Here is a 25,593-nt window from a genome sequence, read left to right as displayed (position 1 = left end):
CAAGTACCTTCAAGATGAGCAACGCCCACCTGTCTCAACTGGTTTTACTTTTTTTGTGGACTGACTACACACAATATCACCCACAAATGCATACTATACATCATCATCATCATCATCATCATCATCATCATCATCAACCCAACATCTGTGAATTATTTTAAAACGTTTACCCACTTTATTGATGTACATTTTACTGGAATTGCCAGAAATGTGTCCATAGCGAGTTTAGTGTATGCATGTGTGTGTGCTCTAATTTCGTCTTGGCAGAGAGAACCGTCGCCAGTGAAACCACAATAGAAAAGCTGCCTCAGCTACTCAAATGCGAAGACAGAGGAATGTTTCTCACCAACATGTGGTGAATAATATTTCTTATGTGTGTTTGTTTATGTATGGCAGGGAAAGGAGGCTATGAAAAATGAAAATCATAGGATAAAAATCGGCCAAAACAACTCTAATAAAATACAGGCTCATAAAAATGATCTACCGGTGACATTTTCTAGATACGTGTCATTCTAAGTTCATTTTTGAAGACTAATTATGATTGAGTTTAGAAAATGAGAATGAATGTGCAAAGATCAAGTTTTGTGAACTAACCTGAGTGCAGAGTAGGAGCCCAGAGATAAGAAGGCAAATTCTGGGTGGTAGTACAGGTAGACAGACGACACGCAGGTAGGGAGGATATCGATCACACCAACTGCCACTATCTGGCCATCGAGCCAGTATTGCTGGTGAAAGGAGCCATAACCCATCTCGGGCCCGTCGGCTGAGTACTCTGCCTTGGAGGGAATACAGAAAGTGGATAAGAAATTATTTCATCCAAAAATATGAGTAAAAAGCATAGTTTTTCATCTGGATTAACTCATTCACTGCTGGACGATGTGCAAAAATGTGTCCACTAAAGTAATAGGGGTTGTGTCATTGTCACTCAAATTCCAGGACACACAGAATATTGAGTTTTAGGAGTACATCAAGATTCAATGCAGCGTAAGAAACCATGGACTCTCTTCTTTCATCAGAAAAAAAAGAGTTAATTCCTAAATTATATAGGTCCACAGTAATATGAGGTGCAAGTGGGGGCGGCTGTACAAAAGGCAAATGTTGTCCCCTTGTGATAAGGAAAAACATTGCAAAACCCGAACAAATTCGGGAATGGCGCTCCACATCATATGATCAATTTCTGAATAAATGGCAGAATTTGTATTTGCAGCTGTAGGGGCAACAGGGTTCAACTATATGTTGAGTGATACCATCCATATACAGAATTAAAAAAAATCACAATCATTTTTAACTCATTCACTGCCATTTACAAATTTATTCAGGAATGGAAAATATGACGTCGAGCGCCATTCTCAAATTTATTGAAGTTTTTTTTTTTTCCATGCTTGGGCACTAATAAAGCGCTAGCCATGGCCTCTTGCAAAGTTGTCCCTTCCACAAGAGGGTAGAATTTCCCTTTTTTCCATGTTGGCGCTTTATTCCAGCTTCAGCTGTTGAAAATGGAAAAATCAATATGTCTGGATTCCATTGTATTTTGGACAACCGCCCCCATTTAAAGCTCAAATAACTCTAGATGACCCATATAATATATGAATTAACTCTTTTTTCTGATGAAAGAAGAGAGTCTAGGGTTTTTTTAAGGTGCATTGAATGTTGATGTAGTCCTAAAACTCAATATGCTGTGGGTCCTGGAATTTGAGTGACAATGACAAAAACCCTGGCACTGGTGTGGACACATTTTTGCATGTCTGGAAGTGAATGAGTTAATTACAAATCCATATTATACGATTTATTTCTGCCAGGCCTTGTAAATTACGTGCGGGGATTGGGGGGTATACAGTAGCCTCACATTCAGTCTGCTAATGGCTCCCAAATGTGGAATGAGTGCAATAGCAAAGCATAGTTGGCTTAAAATTGGTACTTCAGAAACACTACAGAAGAGAAGCTTTTTAATGAGAAGTCATGTAACCAGCCAGCGGTGCATTGACGGCAAACTTTCTCCTGTAGTATCCGTGTGTGCTCACTTCATGTGGTATTAAACAACGTGTGTCAGAGAGCACATGCTTACTTGTGTTTCATCTGTTAATGGCGCATGGGGGATGATGTACGGCGCAATATAATCGCCACACATGCTCTGTGTTATTTATCAAAGAGTGTGGTTGGCTTGTTCGGACTATTTTCTTCAGCTTTATGTTTATGGGTGTATCATTCTCGTGCATGAGAAAGTTCTCATTTTCATTCATTAAAACAGTTATTGCTCTCACCATTCCAGTCCAATAGGCTTTAACTATTAGAAATTAATTTCCAAAAGAAGCAAAGCAAACAAATGCATAAAATTGTGTTACGATATGTTACGATCTAGGTAAATGTACCGTCATGGTTTAAATTACACAGTTGCCAATGTGCAAATTTTGAGTTTGTGTCTATTTTATTCAACTTTTCGTCAGGAAAAAAATCCCTAATGACACAATGCCTTCAAAATGCAACTGGAGCAATCTAATTACTGTAGTTTGTTGTCCTACAGTTTCAAAAAAAGGCAGCACTGAACTCGGCCAGTTACTCACATCAACTCCAATCCTTTTTTCCTTTCATTTTGCTTGATATCTGAATGCCAATTATTTTGGGTTGTATGACAGAGGCTAACAATATTAAAGTTTGCGCTGTCCAGTAAGCTCACTCCACTCCAAATTGACTAACTGGCAAGGAGACAATCTATGAGGGGAACATTTTTAACTCATTCACTGCCAGATATGTACAAAAATGTGTCAATTCCAGCAGGGTTTTTGTCATTGTCACTCAAATTCCAGTACCCCTAGAATATTGAGTTTTAGGACTATATAAACATTCAATACAGCATTAGAAACCTTAGTCACTTTTCTTTCATTAGAAAAAAAAAGAATGAATTCCGAAATGATATGGTTATGGAGTTATATAATTTTGAAATGAGGGTGGCAGTCCAAAAGACAATGCAATACATACATATTTGTTTATATAGCGCTTTAAAAACAGCTGAAGCTGGAACAAAGCGCTAACATGGAAAAAGGGGAAATGCTGAACCCTTGTGGAAAAGAAAAAACATTGCCAGAGGCCATGGCCAGCGATTTATTGGCACCCCAGGAAGAAAAAACCAAAACCTAAACAAATTCAGGAATGGCGCTCTATATCATGTTTTCAATCCCCGAATAAATTTGTGAATGGCAGTGAATGAGTTAAATGTGTGTGTGCACGTGTGTTTAAATTTGTGTGAACTGTTCATCTAAGTAAGCGGCAAGTCTGTTATTTCTTGGCACAAGTTCCATGAAAAACACTGCAGTCTTTGTAAGAGGTCCCAAGAAGGGTTGGCCTTGCTTGAGGGTGTGTGTTATGTGTGTGTGTGTGTGCATGTGTGTGTGTGTGTCTATGAAATAAAAGCAGAAAAATTGTTCATATTCAATTTTGGAATCGCAATCACTGCCAACATCAAAACAAGTTTTGGTTCAAAACAAGGGGAGTTTTCATTGACTGGTCAAGTCTGGGTGCGTTGCCTTCAGTCACAATACGAACATCTGGCTTGTACTTGCACACACACGCCCCATCTCACTTCACAAGGGTCATGTGAAATGTCGCATGCATGGCTGCTGTTCATCACATGAACAGGTACAACTGAGTGTATCTGACAGCACAAAATAATTGATAGTCATTGGATGTACGTGTATTTTTCAAACAAACAACACCTCTATTCTAATTGCTCTGCAAAAATAGGTCCTAAGTTGCTGCAGTTAAATGATAGTTTTTGCGTAAATTAAAAGAAATGCAACACGATGCGAACCACACACACACATACACACGACGTAGTGAGTATTTTAATAGTCCTCCGATTGGAAACAGATGGTAGCCGAGAGGCAGACGCAGAAAAGGAAAGCCACATACAATAACTTTGACATGAGCGGGCGGGGCGGACCGGGTGGTAGTTCAGAGACAGGAATAAAAACAGGGTGGGCAACAGCGGGTCAGATGAGCAGAGACGGCGTCTTAAATGCATCCGAGGAGAGTTGAGTAAAAGCAGCGCATGAGGGAGTGTGCCAGAGTGTGTGCGCATAGGACGGGGCTGTTCAATGCGCGTGGCCAGCTTTGATGAGGTGAGAAAAGCTTGTACCCTAAAAACACTAATGACGCTCATTAAGGAGGTCCCAAGCGAGGCCACAGAGCAAAACAAAAGCGTTCTACGTGCACCTCAATCTAATCAACGTTGCTGTTCCGACCCTCCTGGATTTAAGTCCTGTTGTCATGAACTAAAATGTCCACTTGTGTTTCTAGCGGCCTGAAGTTCAAAAAGTTTTCAGTGCTCAGTGATAACTGGCTGAAAATGCATGTCACTCAATGTGATAAGGTGTATTGAAGTTGTACCATCAAACCACTGGTAATGCTTAAATATTGGTAGCCACAATTACACTCAACTTAGACGAGGAATGAATAAAGCTTTGGATGAATTCCGCAAAAGCCAGCATGAGTCATCTTTGATGTCCTTTTATGTGGTTTGCAAGATTGATTGGGTTGGAAACGTCCGTCTGGACAATTTGACTTAAAAGTATATCACAATATTAACTCATTTACTGCCAGACGTGCAAAAATGTGTCCACTCCAGCGCCAGGGTTTTTGTCATTGTCACTCGAATTCCAGAACCCGCAGAATATTGAGTTTTAGGACTAAATAAACATTCAATGCAGTGTTAGAAACCTTAGACTCTCTTCTTTTAGAAGAAAAATTGTAAATTCCTAAATTATATGGATCTGGAGTTATATGAGCTTGAACTGAGGGCGGCTGGCCAAAATACAATGTAATATCTTCATTAGGGTTTATATAGCGCTTTAACAACAGCTGAAGCTGGAACAAAGCTAACATGGAAAAAAGGGAAATGCTGCCCCCTTGAAGAAATGGAAAAACAGCGCCAGAGGCCATGGCCAGCTCTTTATCGGCACCCAAAAAAAACAACAAATTCAGGAATGGTGCTCTACGTCATATTTTCAATTCCTGAATAAACTTGTGAACGGCAATGAATGAGTTAAAACTTTATATTGGTTGATGGATATAGACTGATTTTTTTGGTCCGCTTTGTTTGCTTACTCTTGAAAAGAATGACCTAAAGAAAAAAAATGCTCAATTCAAGCAACATTACAGTAACATAAAATACTTTACCTTTTATTGTCGGTTAACGCAGCTATGAAAAAGCCAAATAAAGTGATCGACAGAAAGATTGAACACTTTTTAAACATATTGTGCATGGTAGAGCTTGATGATATATGGCCAAAATATTTTTGACTATAATGCATTATAAAGGAGCTTTGGCGTCAGGTGTTATTACTGTATATGTAAATGAGCTTCACTCTGAATATATTTTTGTGTTTTTAATCTGAATATTAAATAAGATGTGTCATTTGGGGATGGCAGTATCTTACTATCGCAGAATTCACCAATTGGTGGTTTGGTATGAGAACACGTTGAATGTTGACACTGTATATGGAGAATCTTGAAACATCCATTAGCCATCCCTTGGATACTGAACCACAAAACAGACAGGGTTTGGCATTTTTTCCAACCAGATGCAATCTGGACACCACATTTCAATTTAACCTTGAAGTCACTTTTGTATTCATACTAGGAGAGATAACTCCTCTATATGAAAAAATAACCCCTTTCCTGTATCCCTTTAACACCACTCAATCTCGCCGGAGGCCTTGAAAATGGAGCTTAGAGAGTGATTCAATATGTAAAAGTGGGGAGGAAATGAAATTTTAATTAATCTGTTATGGTAAGGTGGTGGCAAAGAAAAAAATGCAGAGTAAGAAAATAAAAAAGCAATGCTACAAGGAAACTGACTGAAAAGAAAAACAGTGAAAAGGTAAAGGATATCCATACCTCTAACGGTGAATCGCAGAGAAATCGCCGGAACTATAGTGGGATGCAGGACAGAGCAGAAAAAAAGTTGTCATTTTTTCCAAAATATATAGTTTATGAAAATCTTGACCTAACAGTTGTGTATCCAATACAATAACAAGGGGCTAAGAAAAAAAATAAGACTGTTTACAGAAATTAAAAAAATAGGCCAATTAACTACACATGAGGAAATAGGGACAGGCTGAAATGTTTCAACCAGGCTTCTATTTTCTCCATTCTTTTAGTCGTAGATATTTTCTTTGGACACTAATGGTTGCCATTTCTTCAGGAAGATTTATAATGCTTTTGGAGAAATATTTTATAGTATACTTGTACCTGTCAAAACAGTGCCAACAAAAATGAGCTTTGCCGCTAGCAGAATCACATTGCACAACAACAATAAAGGATACCATATTTGCAATTTTTTTGTCAATTTCCTGTTTGAATGTTATGTGCTAGAGTTGAGAGCAGTGTTTGCAGAAGATGTCCATCTTGAGGACATACAGTAACTCCAAAAAGAATAACCAACAACAGAACAGCCCTTCTGAGTATGATGACAATTTCCCAATTTTGCTTCAATCCACCATTCGAACAATTACATTGAACAAAAAAGGTCCCATGCAAAGCACAAGTGGGTATTCTTGCTATCCTATAAAATTAGCTTACGGCTGAAGCCAGATTTCAGATTTTATCGAAGGCAAGTTTGGGTAAAACCTGGGCTTGCAGAGTCATTGGCAAAGTGCTGCTGGTGGGGCAGCATTAAACTCATAAGTGCATTGTAAATGTTATACGAATAGGGCATGTAATTTGGGTTTATTGAAATCCAAAATGTATAACTCGCACACAAATACATAAATATACGATAAAATTCAGCTTTCTTCTCTGCCATATCCATCCTTAAAGGACAACCGACGTCCCCGGACAAGTTGTGTCCATAATTTGTAAAATCACTTCAAATGACTTCTACTGAGCGTATTTTACAAAGATTCCACCGCATATAGCTAGATTTTACGTTTTAAGACTCATGCTGAATATTCAGGAAGTCTTGTTTTTGAGTTGGTGACGAGTCAGTACGTGACGTCACGAAAGGACCACCCACTGACCGTGAAAAGGACGCATTGTCGCATTGTCCTTCCATCACGTCAATGTATTTTGCTGTAGTTGTTTGGTCTGTTGCCTCAAAATGGCCCAAATAAATTATTTAATCAATTGCAAACATGTATTCAATGCAAAACACCAATAAAAATGACTTAAAGTGTCTAAAATCTGCAAAAAATTGAGCTGCGAATTGGGCATTTTCAGAAAGTCCCGTCCCCAGTTCGTGCCGTCACGCCAAGACATCTTGCATTGCTGGAGAATCAAAACAATGGCTTCAGATTCGGAGAATATGCTTTCTTGTTACACATCCAGTTATGAATATGATTCAAATAGTTCTGAAGATGAAAGCATACATGTTTGCAACCGATTAAAGAATTTATTCCGTGCCATTTTGAGGCAACATTGGGGGTAAATGTATCACCAAAAAAGAGGCAGAAAATGGCGACCAACCTCCTGTGAGGAATTAATCAGCCCGTTTCCACAGGCTGATAAATTCCTTATATGGAGCTTGGTCGCCCTCTTCTGGCTCTTTTTGGTGCAGCACAACGTTTTCAGACCAAACATGCACAGCAAAATGCATTGATGTGATAGAAGGACTGCTACAATGTGTCCTTTTTTTCAGTCAGGGGCGTTCCTTCAGTGACGTCACGTACGGACCCGTCACCAACTCAAAAACAAGACTTCTGGAATATTCCGCGCAAGTCTTAAAATGTAAAATATAGCTATATGCGGTGGAATCTTTGTAAAATACACTCAGTAGAAGTCATTTGAAGCCATCTTACAAATTATGGACACAACTTGTCCGGAGACGTCGGTTGTCCTTTAAAACCTGGTATTTATATTCTATAGCTTACAGAATAAAAACGAGGCAGTACCTCACTCTCACTACATTCGCTGGGGTCATCCCCATGAATGGCCATCTGGTATCGGGTGTACAGTGCCACAGACTGCTGATATGATGCTGTAAAGTGGGGGTCCTCAAAGCTGACCGGTACTAGCCTCACCTTCAAGAACAAAGTGTAAAAGGGAAGAGCAATGAGGGTCAATGAGTGCTGTTTGATGTTGCTTTGAGACGTCACATCAGTCTCTTAGATCTTGGTTTTAGCCGCAATTTCAATTAATGTACAGATTCCTTGTACAAGTACAAACGAACGGAATAAGATGATAAGAGTCTAGGAGACTGAATGGAGACTATGTGTTTAAATTGTTAACACCTGTTGAACAGCAAACTTGAAGATGAGGCTAGCGCATGGCCCTATATTTTACTCTCTCTTACGTTAAGAGGGGAAAAAACAAGCGAAAAATTAGGATGTAACTAACAACTAGTAACTGTTAACTTTGCAACGTTCAGGGGCGTCGTTTGAGTACCTAATAATGATGTGTGATATGATTGGTCGTCCGGTGTATCAATCAAGTTACGGGATAGCTGATTGGTTGATGTCTCGTTTTCATTCAAAACTCCTTAAATGTATTTGTACAGCGTCAGACCATGACAATGTCACACCACCTTGTCAAGCGATCGACCAATCGTAATTTGGAGATCGACTGGTCGCTCGCAATCGGCGTATTGAGCACCCCTGTACTATAGCATGATTTTTGGCTGTAAATGAGGCATTGATGAGATTAAACTGTGAAATCCAGAGTGTGACGGAGCAGGCGGGTTGTCAAGATGCCCCCGAGAAGGAAAAAAAAAAGAATAAAAACCGTACCGACTACACCCTAAGGCCAATTCAAGACACCTGAAGAAACACTGCTCTCAACCGTAGCGTATGGAAACATTTTTGCCTCATTATCCCCCATTCTTTGACACATACATGTGATTTCAGATTTTAACCTAATGGTTATCACTTCCGCTGACATCTTTGATAGATGTATGACACATCTACAAATGTCTAGTCCATTAGCCTGACTGTGATTTGGAGACAATACTTCTTTATTTCGTAAAGGCATGTTTCTACGTTGCAAATTGAAATAAGCACCATTGCATAGATGTGTTATTGCTGCTGTTTGTAAATGTTCTTCTGAATGCATATCTATCACCTCCCACACGCTGTGAGAAGGCCAACAACAGCTTGACCTATGCCTGCCACCCCCTGACCTGGCTCTCGGAGGGTTTGTCAGGAGGGTCCTTGTGAATTGCCATCTGGTAGAGTTTGTACACCTGGTAGGAAGCGTCGAAAGAGGCTTTGAACTGCGGGCAAGGGGGATTGGTGCGCACTAGCCTCACCTTCAAAAAAATACAATAAAATACGTGCAGGCAATAGTTAACATCAACATGGAAGTGTGGAGGGTACAGAAAGTATCACAAGTACAATAAAAAAAATTAACAACTCAAAGAGAGAACCATTATGAAGGCATTGTGTCACACAAACAGAATTGGACAGAAGAGGGCATGTGACTATTGCCATTCACTTTTCTGAGTTAAACATACCCCTATAAACAAAAGGACATTTTTCAAGTTCAATCGTTTTAATTATGCTTTAGTGATGAAGATGTGTTTTGACACGATAAATTACTTGAGGCACACCGCAAGTCACACCGTAGTAGTGAGAATTTTATTGGGGGCTGTCATAACAGCACTACAACATTACACAAATAGTTGGATAATTGACTGCCCAAGAATGATGTTTGAAAAAAAGTAGACTTATCTAAGTTTAATTACAATGAGAATTCATTTTAATAAAACTGTCATCCAACTTGCACTTTTCCCTAACCATGGATGGACACATTTTCAGTCTGCTAAGAGAATAAAATCTGAATTTTCTATACTGGTGGAGGGAAATAAAATACACACATTTAATGTATTTCACACTCCACTTGAATGTTATTTGCTTTTTTTACCATATTGTAGGTTTTAGTCAATGGAATCCATTAGGCTTCATTATTGTGAATATTCACATTATCTACAAATCTGTAACCTAACTATTTTGCCTCCACTTTTTGCAAATTATTTATTTTTAAAAAATAAAAGCAAACTATTAAGTGTGCGGCCAGTGCGCCATGAGGACACAGAATCGTGTTATTACATTGCCCTCTGGTGGGTGAGAACTGAACAACACAATGCAAAAAATATAGATTTCGATTCAGATACTTATTTAAAATGGTAAAATTAATTACCAAGATTAACAACACGGGCATAACAGGAGTCACATAAAAAGCGTGAATGCCACTTTAATATTCAGCCCAGTCACTTTTGTGTTTTGTTATTACTGCCTATCTATTCTTGTTCATACAAGTCATTAAAGTAAGTGCTGTACATGCCTGAAAAATACAGACGTGTATATATTAGGGTACCATGAAATTATTTCTAAAGCATTTATTAAAAACACTGTGTGTTTTGAATCAAAAGTCTGGCCCTACTTATAGTTGCAAATCGTATCCATATTTTTTGGTGTATAAGGAGCACCCAAAAACCTTGATTTTCTTCAACAGATGACCCTGCGTTTTATATGTGAAGTAATATTGAGCCAAAATAGGTCTCGCAACGACCATGTCGAAGAAGTAGTGTGTAAAGTAGTGTGTTACTCCAGCCTCTACTGGAGCGCTTTATGTGCCATGACTTATATTTGAAAAACGTATATATTTTTATATACCATATTTTATTTTTATTTTTTTTTCATTAATTGAAGGTGCGCCTTATATATGGAAAAAGTTTGAACATACACCATTCATTGGGGTTGCGCCTTATACTCCGGTGCCCCTGTTACACCAGAAAATATGGTATTTGAGACGTAACTGTCAAAGAATAACAAGACGTTTTAAACAGTACAGCTCTCAAAGTAAAACTCATAATTGCACACTATACTTTTCAGTAGAAAGCATTGTGCTTCGCCAGAGGTACACATTCTGAGCGCGCAACTATAAATCTTCATGCTTTGCATCAGGATTAATGACACATTCCCAAACACTCGTGAGAAGAGTGGGTTGAGAAAAGACAGCGTTTGCATCTGTTTTAAGTCTTGGTCAAGACCAAAAGTGATCCGACTTTGCCAACCTCATTTTCGGAACTTTGCCAGGGACAGCTCCAAAACCGCTCAGGCGCCCTCCGCCTACCATTGGTTCATTTTCATTCCGAGTGATGTGGTAACCACGGTTTGAATGTCATCATCGGGGTAACATGACAAATTCTGTGGTGTGTCTGCAATTCCATTGATCTTAGACTGGGATCTAAGCCTACTTTGGCAATTTGGCGCTATACGTAATAAACATGGTGAAGTCACTGAGGTTCATGATGATGGAAGCGGCAATTCAGCCTTGTTGCAATCCATTATTTCAAGTAAGATATAAAATAGATTTAAAAACCACTCTACTTACCTCAAGGCAATGAGATGAACTATCAGGGCATGTCTCTGTAAGGAAATCTTCCAAGGTTTTGGTTTGGTTTGTCTGAGTGGCAGTAGGAGGACAGATGGTCGAGGTGGAAGAGACCCCAACATTGCTGTGTTTCAACTGCTCCTTCTGATGTCGTCGTTCTTTTCTTAAATCTTTGGCTTTTCGACAAGGGGGTCGATTGGGGTCGAGTCCTATACCTGCAGAGAAGGAAGACAGTAATGAAAGTGTTGAAGATGCAACACTCCATTTCCAATGACAGTCCAGTATTTTTGGCTGGTAACATCATTCGCGCTGTGTATCAGAATCAGAATCGTCTTTATTGGCCAAGTATGTAAACCACTCAAAGAATTTGTCTCCGGGAGAAAACACTGCACTTGTATTATCATAAAAAAGACATGACAAATTACTATGGAGGACACGAATAAAAGCTAATCGATTCATATTCAATCTAATTCCTGTCTGAGGGGAGGAGCTGGAAAAGGTGGTGGGCGGGGTGTGGACGATCCAGTAGAATTTTCTACGTCTTGATGTGAATGAATATTCTCTGTGGAAATGCAATCTTGCCCCCACCTGACCCACTCTTTCCTCATCTACCTTTTCTAACCCGATCCCTTGCAAAACCCTCCAGCTCTCCGGGCATCCCATGTCAACAATTTATAGGCCCACATCCTGTTTGGAGCAATAAGGAAATGGAGACTATTTCCTGCTTGTCAAATTGCCAAACTCAACCAGCAGATCACTTTCCAACAGCGCCGCCATCAACGTAAGCAAGGGATACCCCCATCTTGACTTCAGTAAAAGGGAAAATCTGGCATGGATGGATGTTCAATGGAGAGCAGCCATCCACCCACCAATCATTTGGTCTGCTATTCAAATTCGAGCAGAGGGTGGGGTACACGTTGAACTGGTTTCCAGAACGTTTCACGCAAACAATCACACCTAAGGACAATTTAGTGTGCTTGATTAACCCGCTGTGAATGTTTTTTGAATATGGGAGTATACCACAATGTCCAATGACATTTCAAGTAGACAAGGGGGAGAACATGCAATCTCCACACAGGCAGAACCATCACATAAATCACAGGTGTCAAAGTCAAGGCCCGCGGGCCAAATCCGGCCCGCCACATCATTTTTTTCGGCCCGCGAAAGCAAATCAAACCTGTTAAATTCCATGATGATTGCTAAAATCTGAGCCAAAATTTCATATTTTTGGATGTCAACCACAATAAAAGTCATTATTCTTGACTTCAGATTTGAAAACGAGTTATTCATTAATTTGCTGTGTGCTCTATATGTAATATTTGAAGGGATTTAAACATTCTAATGGGTTCCCCAAATTCATAACGGCCCTCGAGAGGAAACCATAACTACAATGTGGCCCGCGGCAAAAAATGATTTTGACACCCCTGACATAAATCATCTGATTTTGTACCAGGTTTAGGAGCTGTGGCTGCTGGTCTGCCATCCTCTTTCCGAGGTGGCTCTGAGACAGTGGGTGTGCCATCTGCATGATTCCACTCAACATTTGTGAGAGCAGGAAACTCTGCGACCTCCTTCTGAATGTCTGTAATAGCACACTCCATTCCTTTACTTGGTTCTTGAGGACCTTCAACTTCACACACTGAATGCATTATTTCCCCTATAGAAAGTGTAGTGGGTGGGGGGAGTAAATAATAAATAATAACACAACACACGAGGGATAAAATTCTGAAATAAAACCATCTTCTAAAACAAACAAAAAAATACACTCACCGGGTTCACTTTCTTTTGGTAATACTCCTTTGCAAATAAATTTATTGACTTTCTTCAAGATTTTCTTATGAGATTTGGAAGGCTGGAATTTTGCAGCATGGCATCTTGAAAAGCACAGTTTAGCATTTTTGGTTACAAGTGCTCTAAACAAATATTTTCAGTCCACAAAATGAATATAAATGACAATGAGCATAGATGCTTACACCACCATGTTTGGAATTCATTACCTGATGGTATATTGTGGACAGCAGGTCTTGTTCATTGTGGGCTTGTAAACATATTTTCCACTTCTATTGAAAACAAAAATACGTGTGAAGTTTGGATAAAACTATAGAACAGTAGAAGTGTGCGATTATTTATGGTTGAAATTGGTTGAAAAGCAGAAAGACTTTGCTTTGTACCTCCTCCATCCTCTGTCTATAAGGTCTTGGTAGTCTTGGACTGTCATGGTGTGAGACCACATACCTGAAGCAAAAATTGGATTGTATTAGCTTTGCAGTGGAGACATTTGCATTTCACAGCAGCAAAGTTAATAAAGGAAGAGTAAATGAAAGGAATAAGTAGAAAAACAAAAAAACAGGAGCTGCTGTAAAGGCAGCCACTCTTGCGGCGCCATCAAGTCAAAACAACAACAAAAAACTAAACAACAGATAATGTGACATAACACAAAAGACACAGATAGTCATTCAATCGTAAGCATTTTCTGCACCCTCTTTGTTGTATGAAGCAATTCTAGTTGAAAGAGGAGAGGATCAAAGCGTCCTCTTTAGGAGTGGATCAGGGACGTCATAGTGAACGTCTGCTACAAGCTAAATGTTGAAAGCAAACACAAAGCTGTCGTGTCCATTGATGAAAAGACACTGCCTCACATCTGTCCCACTTAAATCTGCTTCAAATCCAATCCGCAACAGGTCCACATACACATTGATACAAATTGATCATCACGTAACATTGGTCAAGTACATAATAGGATTATTTTACAACAGAGCCAAGGGAATAATATGAGAATAGTTATGTATGCTATTCCCAATTCCTAAATCTTTAGATTTATAGCTCTAATTTGTACTGCATGTCGGTTGTGCATGATTAAAATATGGTAATATGGCAGTCGTCATTTACCACTATGTATTCAAATGAATGAAATCTTGGGAAAAAAACGTCATGACTTTTTCAAAAATCAGAACAATCCAAATAAAATAGAAGTGTATTTTCGGTACATTACGACAATGAATTACTTTGTATCCCTCAAGTCTTCCATGGTGGCATATGCAGTGTATTTTGTCATCTAGCAAAGAAATATTCTCATCATCCCCCAATAAAAACATGTATATTTATTAACTGTATAAACAGGATCTTCCTTCCCGGTTCCCAAGACTGCGGGCAAAGATCCCTTCGCAACCTCTGACCGTGTCTGCTAAAATTATAAACACACATCTTGATAGCTACATTGACCAGCACATTACTGTATACTACATCTAATCTACAGCAATTTTATATAATAATTAGGTTACACAATTGACATGTTATATGCACCCAATATTTTCTTCATTGAAAATGGTAGTGACTGATAACATTTTTAGCACATAACTTTTCCATCCCTGAACAATTTAGGCTGTTCCCATTATGTAAGTTCAGTCTTCTATGAGACCCATTTATTTGCATAAAAGGAAATAACACAACATATTCAGGATAAATTACAGGCATATCGAAAAAGATTACCTGTTTTTTTCAACAGTAGCCAAAATGGAACAGTATAGTGCCACTTAGTTTTTTTTGACGACGATACTAGTGCAGCGTGTATAAACCACCCCATCTCTATGCTGCCGAAAACAAGCACGATGTTAATGAAAATATATATTTGAAATCACTGCTTGAACAAGTTATGTATTTTTCATGAGGTTCGCTTTTATGAACAATAATTCTGTAATCCATTAATTTGCCCACTGTCCTCGAATGAATTGAATTTACCCATATGACGTCACTCTGATGCAGGCAACTATAATTTGGGCCAGAGGTGCAGGCACGTCAACGGATTAATACTGCACATTCATGTACTGTGCCGGAAAGCTTACTTTGAAACAAGTACAGTAGTCAGGAAAGACAAGACTCTGCATGGTAAACAAATCTTACTGAAACTCTGAACTATCACAAAGCTTGGAAGGCATACACTGGTCAGAGTGCTTCACCGGCGGAAACATATTTCTAAATGGTGCGAGCAGTTGATAGCTCGATGCTAGTTGGTAACACAACATGTCACTCTAACTGCTCATGTTTCACCGTTTATCGTGAGGAAACGAAAGCGTCGCTGCCAAATCAACATTGTACACAAAGATTGTACTGATTTGATGCAGCTCACATTTTCCCGGTGCACCTTGAATCCCGTTTTCGGGATCGAATTAAAAACGTTATGCTAAGAGAGAAGAAAGGCTAAAATAACCTTCACAGTCGGGCCCAACCAACGCTTGTTAATACAGTGATTTCCATTTAAAATATCCTGATCGCATTTTAATGTCTGATAACATCTATTGCGAAAAGAAGATGACATGAAGAGTCAGTATGTTCGAATGGTAATTTATAGACTGGGATCTCTGATTCAACACTTACCATGAGAACGATTTCCTTTTTCACTTTTGCAGTAACCACAGCGGTAACCGTCGTCCCCACCCAAATATTCTACAATCGTATAGCAACTGTTCCCAGCCATGTTGAGTCCAAAAACCGATGACAGATGAGAGTGGGTGAGGGGTGAATCGCCGATCAGACAAGTATGATTGCTCACTATAGTGGTGCAAGGGGGAAAAACTTTATTGATACTGCAACAACAGTTCAAAGATGCTTTACCGTGCTGGCAAAAAAATGAAACAACTTTTATTTTGGTTAAGTAGTATGTTTGTTGTAAAATAAATAATGGCGGTTTAGATTTCAATATTTTAATCGCGTTTCGAATTTATATCGCCACGCGCACGTGACGTCATTAACAAGCGACTGAGGGTTGCTTCCTCTTCGAGAAATGTAAACAGACACACAAGTCACAATACAGTACTGAGTCTCGTATTTAAGTACAAGTACAGGTAATTGTGTAAAAACACTGTGGTGAAAAACATTTTAAGTATTGATTTTTAAAAGTCTTTTTTTAAAGTGTTGGTGCACAGAATGAATGCCACTTGAACGTAATTTGATGTGAAAAAGGAAAACTGTCTTGATAATTTTGCTGCTGTGAAATGTAAATTTCTCCACTGTGAGACTAATAAAGGCATATCCAATCCAATCCAATCCAATAATTTGTCACAACAGGAAGGTGTGTTGCACGCACTTTTATTATTTTGCAGTTTTTTTACCAAAAAGGAAGAAAAAATGACTATGGTCCTGCTTTGCTGCAAGCTAAACTCCGACAGAATAATCAGGACCGTACTGACATGACAGGCGTGAGCCAACAAAAATTGCAAATTACCTGTATGTATTTTTCTTCAGACTAAATTAAGAATTTTTGAACACCATAAGATGGCTACTTTCTTATCTTATTAAGATGCTAAAAGGGAGACAATGTTGTTCCATGTTCATGATACTGTTGTTTTTTTTACTTTACAAGTCCAAGTTTTTACAAGTACAAGTTTTACTTTACAAGATCTCAATCATAACCACATTCACTGTAGCATTTACCTCTCTCTATGTATATATTTTATTGCATTTTGTTTGTCATCATCCATAAAGGTGGAGAAAGGTAACCAGCCGATTTTGTATTGCAAGGAACAGAAGTTACAGATATGTTTAATCAAATTTAAGATCATCAGAAAAATAAATACTCAGGCCTTCAAAGGAGTAGCAACTGAAAAATATACTTCCCGAGTACCGTAACACAGTGGTTGTAATTTTAGATGTATGTACTTGAAGCCTACACTGTAATTTCACACCACTTTACATATAAAATGCAGGAATAACCGCAACTGTTTTGCCATGTGTAATGACTATAGTCTGATTTGTGTGAAATGGGAAAGAAGAAATACAATAACCAATAGCCATAAAACACAAGGATAAATCCATCACATTACCATTGTAGGTATTTATTCAAATAATTGGTAACAGGAAGATAGGCCGCTAAATAAATGTACAACACAGATCTGTAAAAGCAGTAAATTCCAAAATGCAATGAGAGCGTTTGTAGAAAAATAAGTTAAAAATCCCCACTGTGTCAGTGATAACCTTTTCATCACTGTGAAAAAATATAAATTGCCGGATGTTTACTGCATTTTTGGTCATCATTTATTTGAATTCAAAACAGTGCATGTTTTAAAAATCCATTCTTTGATATAAGGAGCCTTTGTTCTGTTAAACACTTATTTTACAAGAAATGAAGTGGTAGCGGCTAAGTGCTATTTACAGGCGCAAACCTTAGGATGCGGCTGTTATTTGCAATCTTGAGTCATTGATGACTTTGGGCCTGATCCTAAATGAAGCTCCCCTGGGGAACGGGGATGTTTTCATGAAGGTATTTCATACTTCCTTGCTCAGAAAAGTCAGCCACAGTATGGCCTTCGCCTCGAAGGACCCATTTGGTGGTCAGTAGTCCCTCTAAACCCACTGGACCTCTGGCATGGATGCGTGCTGTGCTAATCCCCACCTCGGCACCTGGAAATATAAATACCCAATTTGACTTTCACTATTTTGTTGAAAAAGATTTCATTATAATGTTAAATCAATACCTAGACCAAAGCGGTAGCCATCAGCAAAGCGAGAGCTTGAGTTGAAAAATACGCAAGCACTATCCACTTGTTGTAGGAACTGTTCAGCTGTCTCTTCATTTTCTGTCACAATGACATCAGTGTGGGAGCTGCCGTATTTATGGATATGGTCCACAGCATCCTGCATACTGTCCACCACTTCGATACAGCACTCTAAATCCCCATACTCCGTCCGCAGGGATTTCACCTCAGATGGGCTGAATGTTAAAAACGATGCAAACCGGGGACCAGCGTGTATCTTTACCTGAAGAAATGAACATGGGGAAATCAGAGAAATTCTTTTAAATATGGTAAAATGAATGAACACTTATCTTACATGTTCTGTCCTTAGCATATCGATGATCTGGTCAAATATCGGAGTTCGCAATAAGTCTCTATGGATGAGGAGGGTTTCCATGGCGTTGCAGGCCGCCGGGTAGTCACATTTAGAGTCTCGGACTGGAATCAAATGCATACGTGTACAAATATACATTTGTTGACAAACACTTCAAGATCCCATTTCATCTTCCTTTAATAACTTTGCTGGTGTGATACCTCGGTTACGAACCCCTTGGCTTACGAACTTTTCGGTTTACGAACGTTACATTTATGAAAATTTTACCTTGGCATACAAACTTTTTTCGTACACGGAGCTGCCTCAATGAGTGATGTGTCGTTCGCGAACAAGCCCGTTCTTCTAACAACAAAATGGCATCCGACTGTATTTTGTCCTCTTTTCCCCGCCCCCAGTCTTCGGGTAAAGCCACGTGATTGGTCAAGAACGCAGCAGTGAGGCGGGGTGGTTTAAACATTAAAGAGACAGGCAGACGGCAGCGAGAGAGTTTCAACTTTGATAGTTCTAAGGCAGAGTGTAGACTGGAAGGTTAAAATATCCCATCAAGCCATCTGTACACTTGATGCAAAAAGCTATCAACCCAGCTAAACAGAACACAATTGATGAGGAACTAGATACAATTATCACAGAGAAAGCATCTACAATGGATCATTCCTCAAGATGGTGAAAGAAGGTTACGTTCCTCATCCAGTGTTTAATGCTGATGAAACCGGCCACTCCATTCCATCAAGCCATCAACAACCATCACAAAGGTAAATAAAATGACTTTATTATACATTACAATTTATTTCTTTAATTATAATACCATAGCACATTTATCATACATTAAATAAGGTATATTTTATGTAGTTTTAAGGCTTAGAAAATTATGTTTTATGGGGACCTGGGAACGGATTAATTAATTTCCCATAGGAAACCATTAAAACGAGAATTTTAATGGTTTCCTATGGGAAATTAATTTTTGGGATACACACTTTTCGCCTTACACACCCTGGGAACCAATTAAGTTCGTAAGCCAAGGTATCACTGTACGTCATTTTCTCCACTACGAGACTAATGAAGGTAAATCCAATCCATGCCGCTGAGGTTGGAAAACACTATGCGATACAATATGACACACACAAGCCTTAAAAGCCAGCTAACCATAACTAAAATAGTGACTATTCAGACACAAAAACGGGGTACATACCAATGTCAATAGCTTTATCAATGCTTGCTTCACTGTCAATGTAGACATGACAGACACCCTCGCTGTGACCTAGTACAGGAATACCCTTTGCTGCTCTTTGGATGTCCCGCACCAATTGGGAAGACCCTCTCGGAATGATCAAGTCAATGATCTTATTCAGCCTGCATAAATCTTCAACTTCTTCTCGTGTGCTAACCTGAATGAAAGCAAGAAGATCTTTTATAGAATTCAGCATTTATATCATTCAACCCATTCAATCTTACCAGTTGAATAGCATCAGCCACTCCATGAATGGAAAGTGCTTCTTGCGTGAGTTGATGCAGAATTCTGTTGGTGTTGGAAGCTTCCTTGCCTCCCTTCAGCAGCAAAGCATTGCCGCTTGCAATAGCCAAAGCTGAAACCTGAAACACACATTACAAATCATCAACATTCAGAATCGTGAGCAATCAAAGACTCAAGAGCTAATTACTTGTGGGAGACAGTCAGGACGTGACTCAAAGATGACCAGTAGGACACCAATGGGGACAGTGATCTGCTCCAACTCCAAGTTGTGTGCAATTCTGGTCCTCCGCAGTACCCGCCCCACACTATCCCTCGAGGACGCAGCCAGTTGACGCAAGCCGATGGCGAGGCTGTTAAGTTTAGCTGTTGACAGACTCAACCGGTCGATCAGAGCCTGGGAGAAACGGCCTGTGAAGAATTCCGGTGAACACACGAGGGGAATCATTTTAAAATACCAGATTTCCTCGATTCATGTGGAGATTTTTATTTATTTATTTCTCATTATGTGCAATCTAATCACACACTTATTCATACCATAACAGAAGAGTTTGAATGAGTTTCACAAACTGACACATCTACAGTATAAGTTTGTGGAACACACGTAAAGGTGGATTTTAGTCATTAATGTTACCAGTTTGTCATGTTTACCTGATGTTGTTGCCATCTCCATATCTCTCTTGTTGGCACTGAGAATCTCTTCCTTCTTCTCTGTCAGCAACTCAGAAAGACTGCAGATTATTTCTCCTCTCTAAAACGAATAAGATGTGCACAATGTGTATATGAGGTGAAACCACTTTGATGCTACAAGAATTATTGATTTTTTTTAAAAAAATGGCACCCAAATATCCAATTTAGAAACATATACATGAAAGATTTATTTTGTGCTATTATTATTAGCTGATTTAGCTTGTTGTTTTTGATTAGCTGACTTATCTTGTTGTGTTAAATTAGTTAATGTTTGGACTCATTTAATAATAATATTCTACTAAATAAGCATTAAAACTACACAAAATATATCTTATTTTATGCATAATAAATGTGCTATTGTATTGGAATTAAACAAATAAACTGTACTGTGTGTGTAAGGCGAAAAGTTCGTCTGCCAAACATTTATTTCCCCAAGAAACCATTAAAAATAAGAATAATCCGTTCCCAGGTTCCCATAAAAGTACAATTATAAATAGAAACAAGAGATAAAGCTACACAGAAAATGCAATTTTAAATAGGTGTTTAAATAGGTGGGTAAGTAAGTTCATAAGATGAGGTATCACTGTACCTTCGGATGGAACCATTTTTTAAAATGTGAAAAACTGATTCTATTCCCAGAGTTTCATCATGAATTACATTTGTGAACTGGGGTTCCACTGTAGTAGCACAGGTTTTGGGGTTCTTTGCTTTGTTCATAAGTATCCCAAAAGATATCAAATCGACAATAATTTCTCATAGATGCGCTCAATGCCATGCCATGTTCTTAAAGGACAACCGACGTCTCTGGACAAGTTGTGCCCATAATTTGTAAATGGCTTCAAATGACTTCTACTGAGCGTATTTTACAAAGATTCCACCGCATATAGCTATATTTTACGTTTAAGACTCGTGCCGAATATTAGTTATAATATAAGTCTCGTTTTTGAGTTGGTGACGAGTCCGTACGTGATGTCACTGAATGAACGCCCCTGACCGAAAAAAGGACACATTGTAGCAGTCCGTCCATCACGTCAATGCTTGTTTGGTCTGAAAACCTCGTGTTGCACCAGAAAGAGCCAGAAGAGGGCGTCCAAGCTCCATGTAAGGAATTTATCACCCTGTGGAAATGGGCTGATTCATTCCTCACAGGAATTTGGGTGAGACATTCCCCCCAATGTTGCCTCAAAATGGCACAGAATAAATTATTTAATCGATTGCAAACATGTATGCTTTCCTCTTCAGAACTATTTGAATCATATTCATAACTGGATGTGTAACAAGAAAGCATATTCTCCGAATCTGAAGCCATTGTTTTGATTCTCCAGAAATGCAAGACGTCTTGGCGTGACGTCACGAACTAGGGGCGAGACTTTCTGAAAATGTCCAATTCGCAGCTCAATTTTTTTGCAGATTTTGGACACTTTAAGTCATTTTTATTGGTGTTTTGCATTTGAATAAAAATATCATACTGCGTGTTTTGGGTATTTTAGATGCTATAAAACGTTTTTCTGATGTGATGTCAGTTAGGAAACAAAAAAAGTAACGTTTGTTGTCCTTTAATAGCTAAATTGGATTTTAAGCATTAAATTAATGAGTAAAGGAGAACTTCACCTGCTCTGGCAGCAGTGAAGCCAGAGTTCTTCCAGCATTACGAGCCATCTCTGTCTGTTGCTCCACAGTGGGACCTGATGGTGTCAAGAATAGAAACCACAAATTATGAAATCGCTCATGATTAAAATGCAGAATCATGAACAATTTCCAGAAGTATTTAGTTCAAAGCACCTGCTGGTTTGACTTCAGAGAAAAAGGTACCGACTTTCTTCCCCTCCACAATGTCAGTGATAACATGGCCTGTGACTTTGGGGTCTGTGCCGTTGGCAATGACCACAGACGACCCACCTTGTAGTGCCCACAATGCTGCTTTAACCTGTATAAGGAAAAAATGGTGGGATTTAGTCAAGAGCCCTCCTTTATTTAATTGCATACAATTTGTGATGAAGCATTGTGTGTGTTGCATCAACCTTGGCTTCCATGCCACCAATGCCAACTCGAGACTTGGTTCCATAAGTGACTGATTGTTGGTCTCCGGGATAGAAGATATCAATGAGTTTAGCATCATCTGTCCCAGGTGGATTGTCATATAGGCCTGTGGAAGAAAAAGGTGGAAGGTGAGCTGTAGCGGTAATGTAACCAACACGGAAAAGGGGGAAATGCTGCCCCCTTGCGGAAAAGAAAAACATTGCCAGAGGCCATGGCCAGTGCTTCATCGGCACCCAAGCATTTAAAAAAAAAACGAACTAATTCAGGAATGGCGCTGTATGTTATATTCACAATTCCGGAATACATTCGTGAATGGCGGTGAATGAGTTCACTATGAATTCAAATCAAGAATCTGATCATTCTGCACCTTGAACATCTGAGAGAGCAATCAGGAGGTCCACTTTCATTTCAACAGCCAGACGGGCAGATAAGCTGTCATTATCTTTGATGCTTATTACCTGAAAGATATAAAATCAGTTTAGTCAAGCCATCAGAAAAAAAAAAAAATCGGACTATAAGTTGAAAATGTAGTTTAGGAAAAAAAAAGGCGATGATGTACGATACATCAAAAAAATCCTATGAGGTGGTTAGAATTTCACCTCTTTTGAGGTAAGTGGGAATGTTTACCATGTGGTTTGAAGGGAACATGACATAAATATCACCAAAGTACTGGGTAAACACATGAATAGAATCCCCGAGGGAAAGAAATTAAAACGCATCCGCCTCAGAAATGAATGTTGCAATGCGCCGAAAGGTAATTAATGGAAGGTTAGGACATCCCGACACACACAACCTGAACCACACTGAGCATTCCGAGCACATCCTTCACACAGTACCCACATTAACTCCCTGTAGGTCACTGCTGGGAACCGGAGGGGGCACAACAGCATCATTGGTGTTAATGATGGGGACAATGTTCATCCGCAGAAGTTCCAGGAGAGTGCTGTTAAGGTTGCGCCGCTTCTGCTCGTCATGAAAATCCAAGTTTGTGACTAAAATCTGCAGAAGTGCACACACGTTACAAAGCCTTTAGTGACAGTCACTTTCAAACTGCTTTCAGGAATAAAAAAAGAGGTGCATACTTGTGCAGTGCAGATGCTATACTGAGTAAACATAGCTTCATACAACGCCATCAGACCGCTCTGTCCAGCAGCTGCACATGCTCTTGCCTCCAAAACTGGAATAGCCTGGAAAAAAAGTCACACGTGTAAGCATGATTTATCTTCTAATGAGCACACGCAGATCCAACCAAAAAAATTATCGATCACCATTTCCTTCAACTGGTTCTGGCCCGAATGCAAAGCTTGTCTGACACTTTGAGAGAGCAGGATTTCATGTCTTAATCTCTGCTTCCCAAATGCCACAGCGCCACTGGTGACAATCATCATCTCCCTCCCTTGATTCTGCAGCATGGCCACCTGACACAATACAAGAATTATAATGAGTCTTGAACAAAATTAACTCTTTAGGGATCAATGAGTTAAATAGTGCTTTACCTGCTCCACAATGGAGGCCAGTCGCCCCAACGCCAGGCCGCACTCATCTCCCCGTGTTACCACGGCACTCCCGAGTTTGACCACTATGCGTTTGGCTTGCTTCAACTCACTCCGATGGGCAAAAGACTTGCCTTGGGAGCGAGGGTGTGAGACTGTAAGTGTTAGAATTTGTTAGAAGAACAACATTAACGCAACAGTAAGTACATTACAGGAATGAAATAGTTCATGGTGTACTGGTAATCTTTGAGCGAGTAAAAGGTTGAATGAACGACTTCAATTCATGAGTAAAATAAGTGTGAATATTGGCAGCTTAAATTAGATCCCTATGATGGAAAATAAACATTTGTGATTCCATTTATTTGCTTTTGTTCGCCGAATTCTTTGACAGAAATATAATTGAAAACACTATGTTTGCATTGAATCACTGTAACTCCAATTGATTGGGTCTTTCATGTATGAGAGTTCATACCGGCTTCCAATTTTGAATGTCAAAAGTACAGAAGGTTTTTGATTCTAACATGTTTATAGTCAAATAAAACTGGTTGCAATGTTCCGTTTCATCTCTGTGCTCTCTTTAGAGTGAAGTGCACATCAGAAAAAATATCAGCACGTATCATAAATTAAATTAGGCGTACACAAACATATTATATTTTGGCCATACGACTTGCTAACAAGTAAAAAAAAAACTATAATATTGTGCAGGTCCTATGGTTGCTGTCAATGAAAATGCAACCAAGTATTTTATCAACGACACAAGATTTGTGTTACTTACACTTGGCTTGAGAAAATGTTCTTATAGAGGCAGGATTGACCTTCACTTGCCGTATTCTGGGTGGCAAATGAGAGCACAAGTGCAGTCTGGCAAACATGGCAACAAAACCTAAAATTAAGTGTGAGAAACAGAGAAATGCACATTTAATACAGGACACGTGGCTTACTTGGTTAAATACTTTTCGGGAAAGTCTGAGTACAGACAGAATAATTTGTTTTTTTTTTTTTATCTCAACAACAGTGATGCTGCTTGAACTTGACAAAAAGAAGTTGACAGTGACATACTAATCAGGATGTTGATGGGCTGATAAAGCAAACAAAACATATTGAATTAAAATATCCAAACAATGGGTGCTGTTCAAAGGAATACATCTATTGGTGCAAAACAGAAGCAGCGTCTTTATTGCAAGCTTGCATGTCACACTATTTTTAACATGCAAAGCTTTCCATAGTCGCTAGCTTAGCATTAGCTTAACAAGTTATTTTGCCGATACAAGAATAGAGCAAGAAAGTCAGGGGAGAAAAAAATAAATGCGTCAATCCTTACCTCTCAAGAATCAAAATCAAGAAAGCTAGCCTAAATACACGTGGGAAAACTTGTGGAGTAAAGACACGTAATCAGCTGGCGGCACTTTGCTGCCACATCCACAGCCTACGTTCACGGTTAGAGCGACGGGACTGCAATTCACAACGATCATTTGCGAGTCTTTTTAGCGTACGCAAAATTGTTGACGGAAAATGACGCAACGATGGCAATCTTTAACAGCAACTGAATTTTATCACGTAAGTGTCCCAGAAAACACAAATTACTTGATGTTACCATATATATACTCACATAAATGTATTGTGTCCAGACCATTTTCAAACCGATAAACACGTTAAGGCAAAAATTAGTGCATCCAAAAGATAGGCTACCAAATGAAAAACAAAGTAATGTAGTTTATTCCATACATTGTAAGAATG

At 39.1% G+C, this 25,593-nt stretch overlaps 2 protein-coding genes across 4 annotated transcripts in view; both read right to left on the bottom strand.

Moving 5' to 3' along the window:
- The window catches only part of ate1 (arginyltransferase 1), a 30,663-nt gene extending 14,808 nt beyond the window's left edge, over window positions 1–15,855 (bottom strand). The window contains exons 1-10 of one of the 3 annotated variants that reach the window (XM_089012424.1): window positions 15,697–15,855; window positions 13,494–13,557; window positions 13,320–13,382; window positions 13,093–13,196; window positions 12,773–12,979; window positions 11,323–11,537; window positions 9,107–9,235; window positions 7,884–8,012; window positions 5,893–5,925; window positions 595–776 (exon numbers count right to left, since the gene is read on the bottom strand). In XM_089012424.1, coding sequence (XP_088868550.1) covers window positions 595–776; window positions 5,893–5,925; window positions 7,884–8,012; window positions 9,107–9,235; window positions 11,323–11,537; window positions 12,773–12,979; window positions 13,093–13,196; window positions 13,320–13,382; window positions 13,494–13,557; window positions 15,697–15,796 — 1,226 coding nt within the window. In that variant the 5' untranslated portion in view covers window positions 15,797–15,855. The remainder of the gene's footprint in view (window positions 1–594; window positions 777–5,892; window positions 5,926–7,883; window positions 8,013–9,106; window positions 9,236–11,322; window positions 11,538–12,772; window positions 12,980–13,092; window positions 13,197–13,319; window positions 13,383–13,493; window positions 13,558–15,696) is intronic. The other 2 variants (XM_089012425.1, XM_089012427.1) reach the window with 2 other exon arrangements.
- A 1,277-nt stretch (window positions 15,856–17,132) lies between these two features.
- Window positions 17,133–25,323, bottom strand: aldh18a1 (aldehyde dehydrogenase 18 family, member A1). The gene is made up of 17 exons (XM_089012541.1): window positions 25,178–25,323; window positions 24,632–24,739; window positions 23,860–24,011; window positions 23,632–23,781; window positions 23,446–23,550; window positions 23,204–23,362; window positions 22,731–22,821; window positions 22,345–22,469; window positions 22,106–22,250; window positions 21,935–22,008; window positions 20,285–20,384; window positions 19,824–20,044; window positions 19,618–19,755; window positions 19,355–19,550; window positions 18,148–18,269; window positions 17,793–18,075; window positions 17,133–17,718 (listed from the first exon to the last, which is right to left on the bottom strand). The coding sequence occupies exons 2-17, from the start codon at window positions 24,726–24,728 to the stop codon at window positions 17,537–17,539; spliced, it is 2,340 nt and encodes a 779-aa protein (XP_088868667.1). The 5' UTR covers window positions 24,729–24,739; window positions 25,178–25,323; the 3' UTR covers window positions 17,133–17,536.
- Window positions 25,324–25,593: the final 270 nt, after the last annotated feature.

Source organism: Hippocampus bargibanti, linkage group LG13 (genome assembly GCF_051943395.1).
Source record: "Hippocampus bargibanti isolate YZ-2025 linkage group LG13, ASM5194339v1, whole genome shotgun sequence".
NCBI lineage: Eukaryota > Metazoa > Chordata > Actinopteri > Syngnathiformes > Syngnathidae > Hippocampus > Hippocampus bargibanti.
The sequence above is the reverse complement of the archived record's forward strand: the minus strand, read 5'-3'. Positions and strand labels throughout refer to the sequence as shown.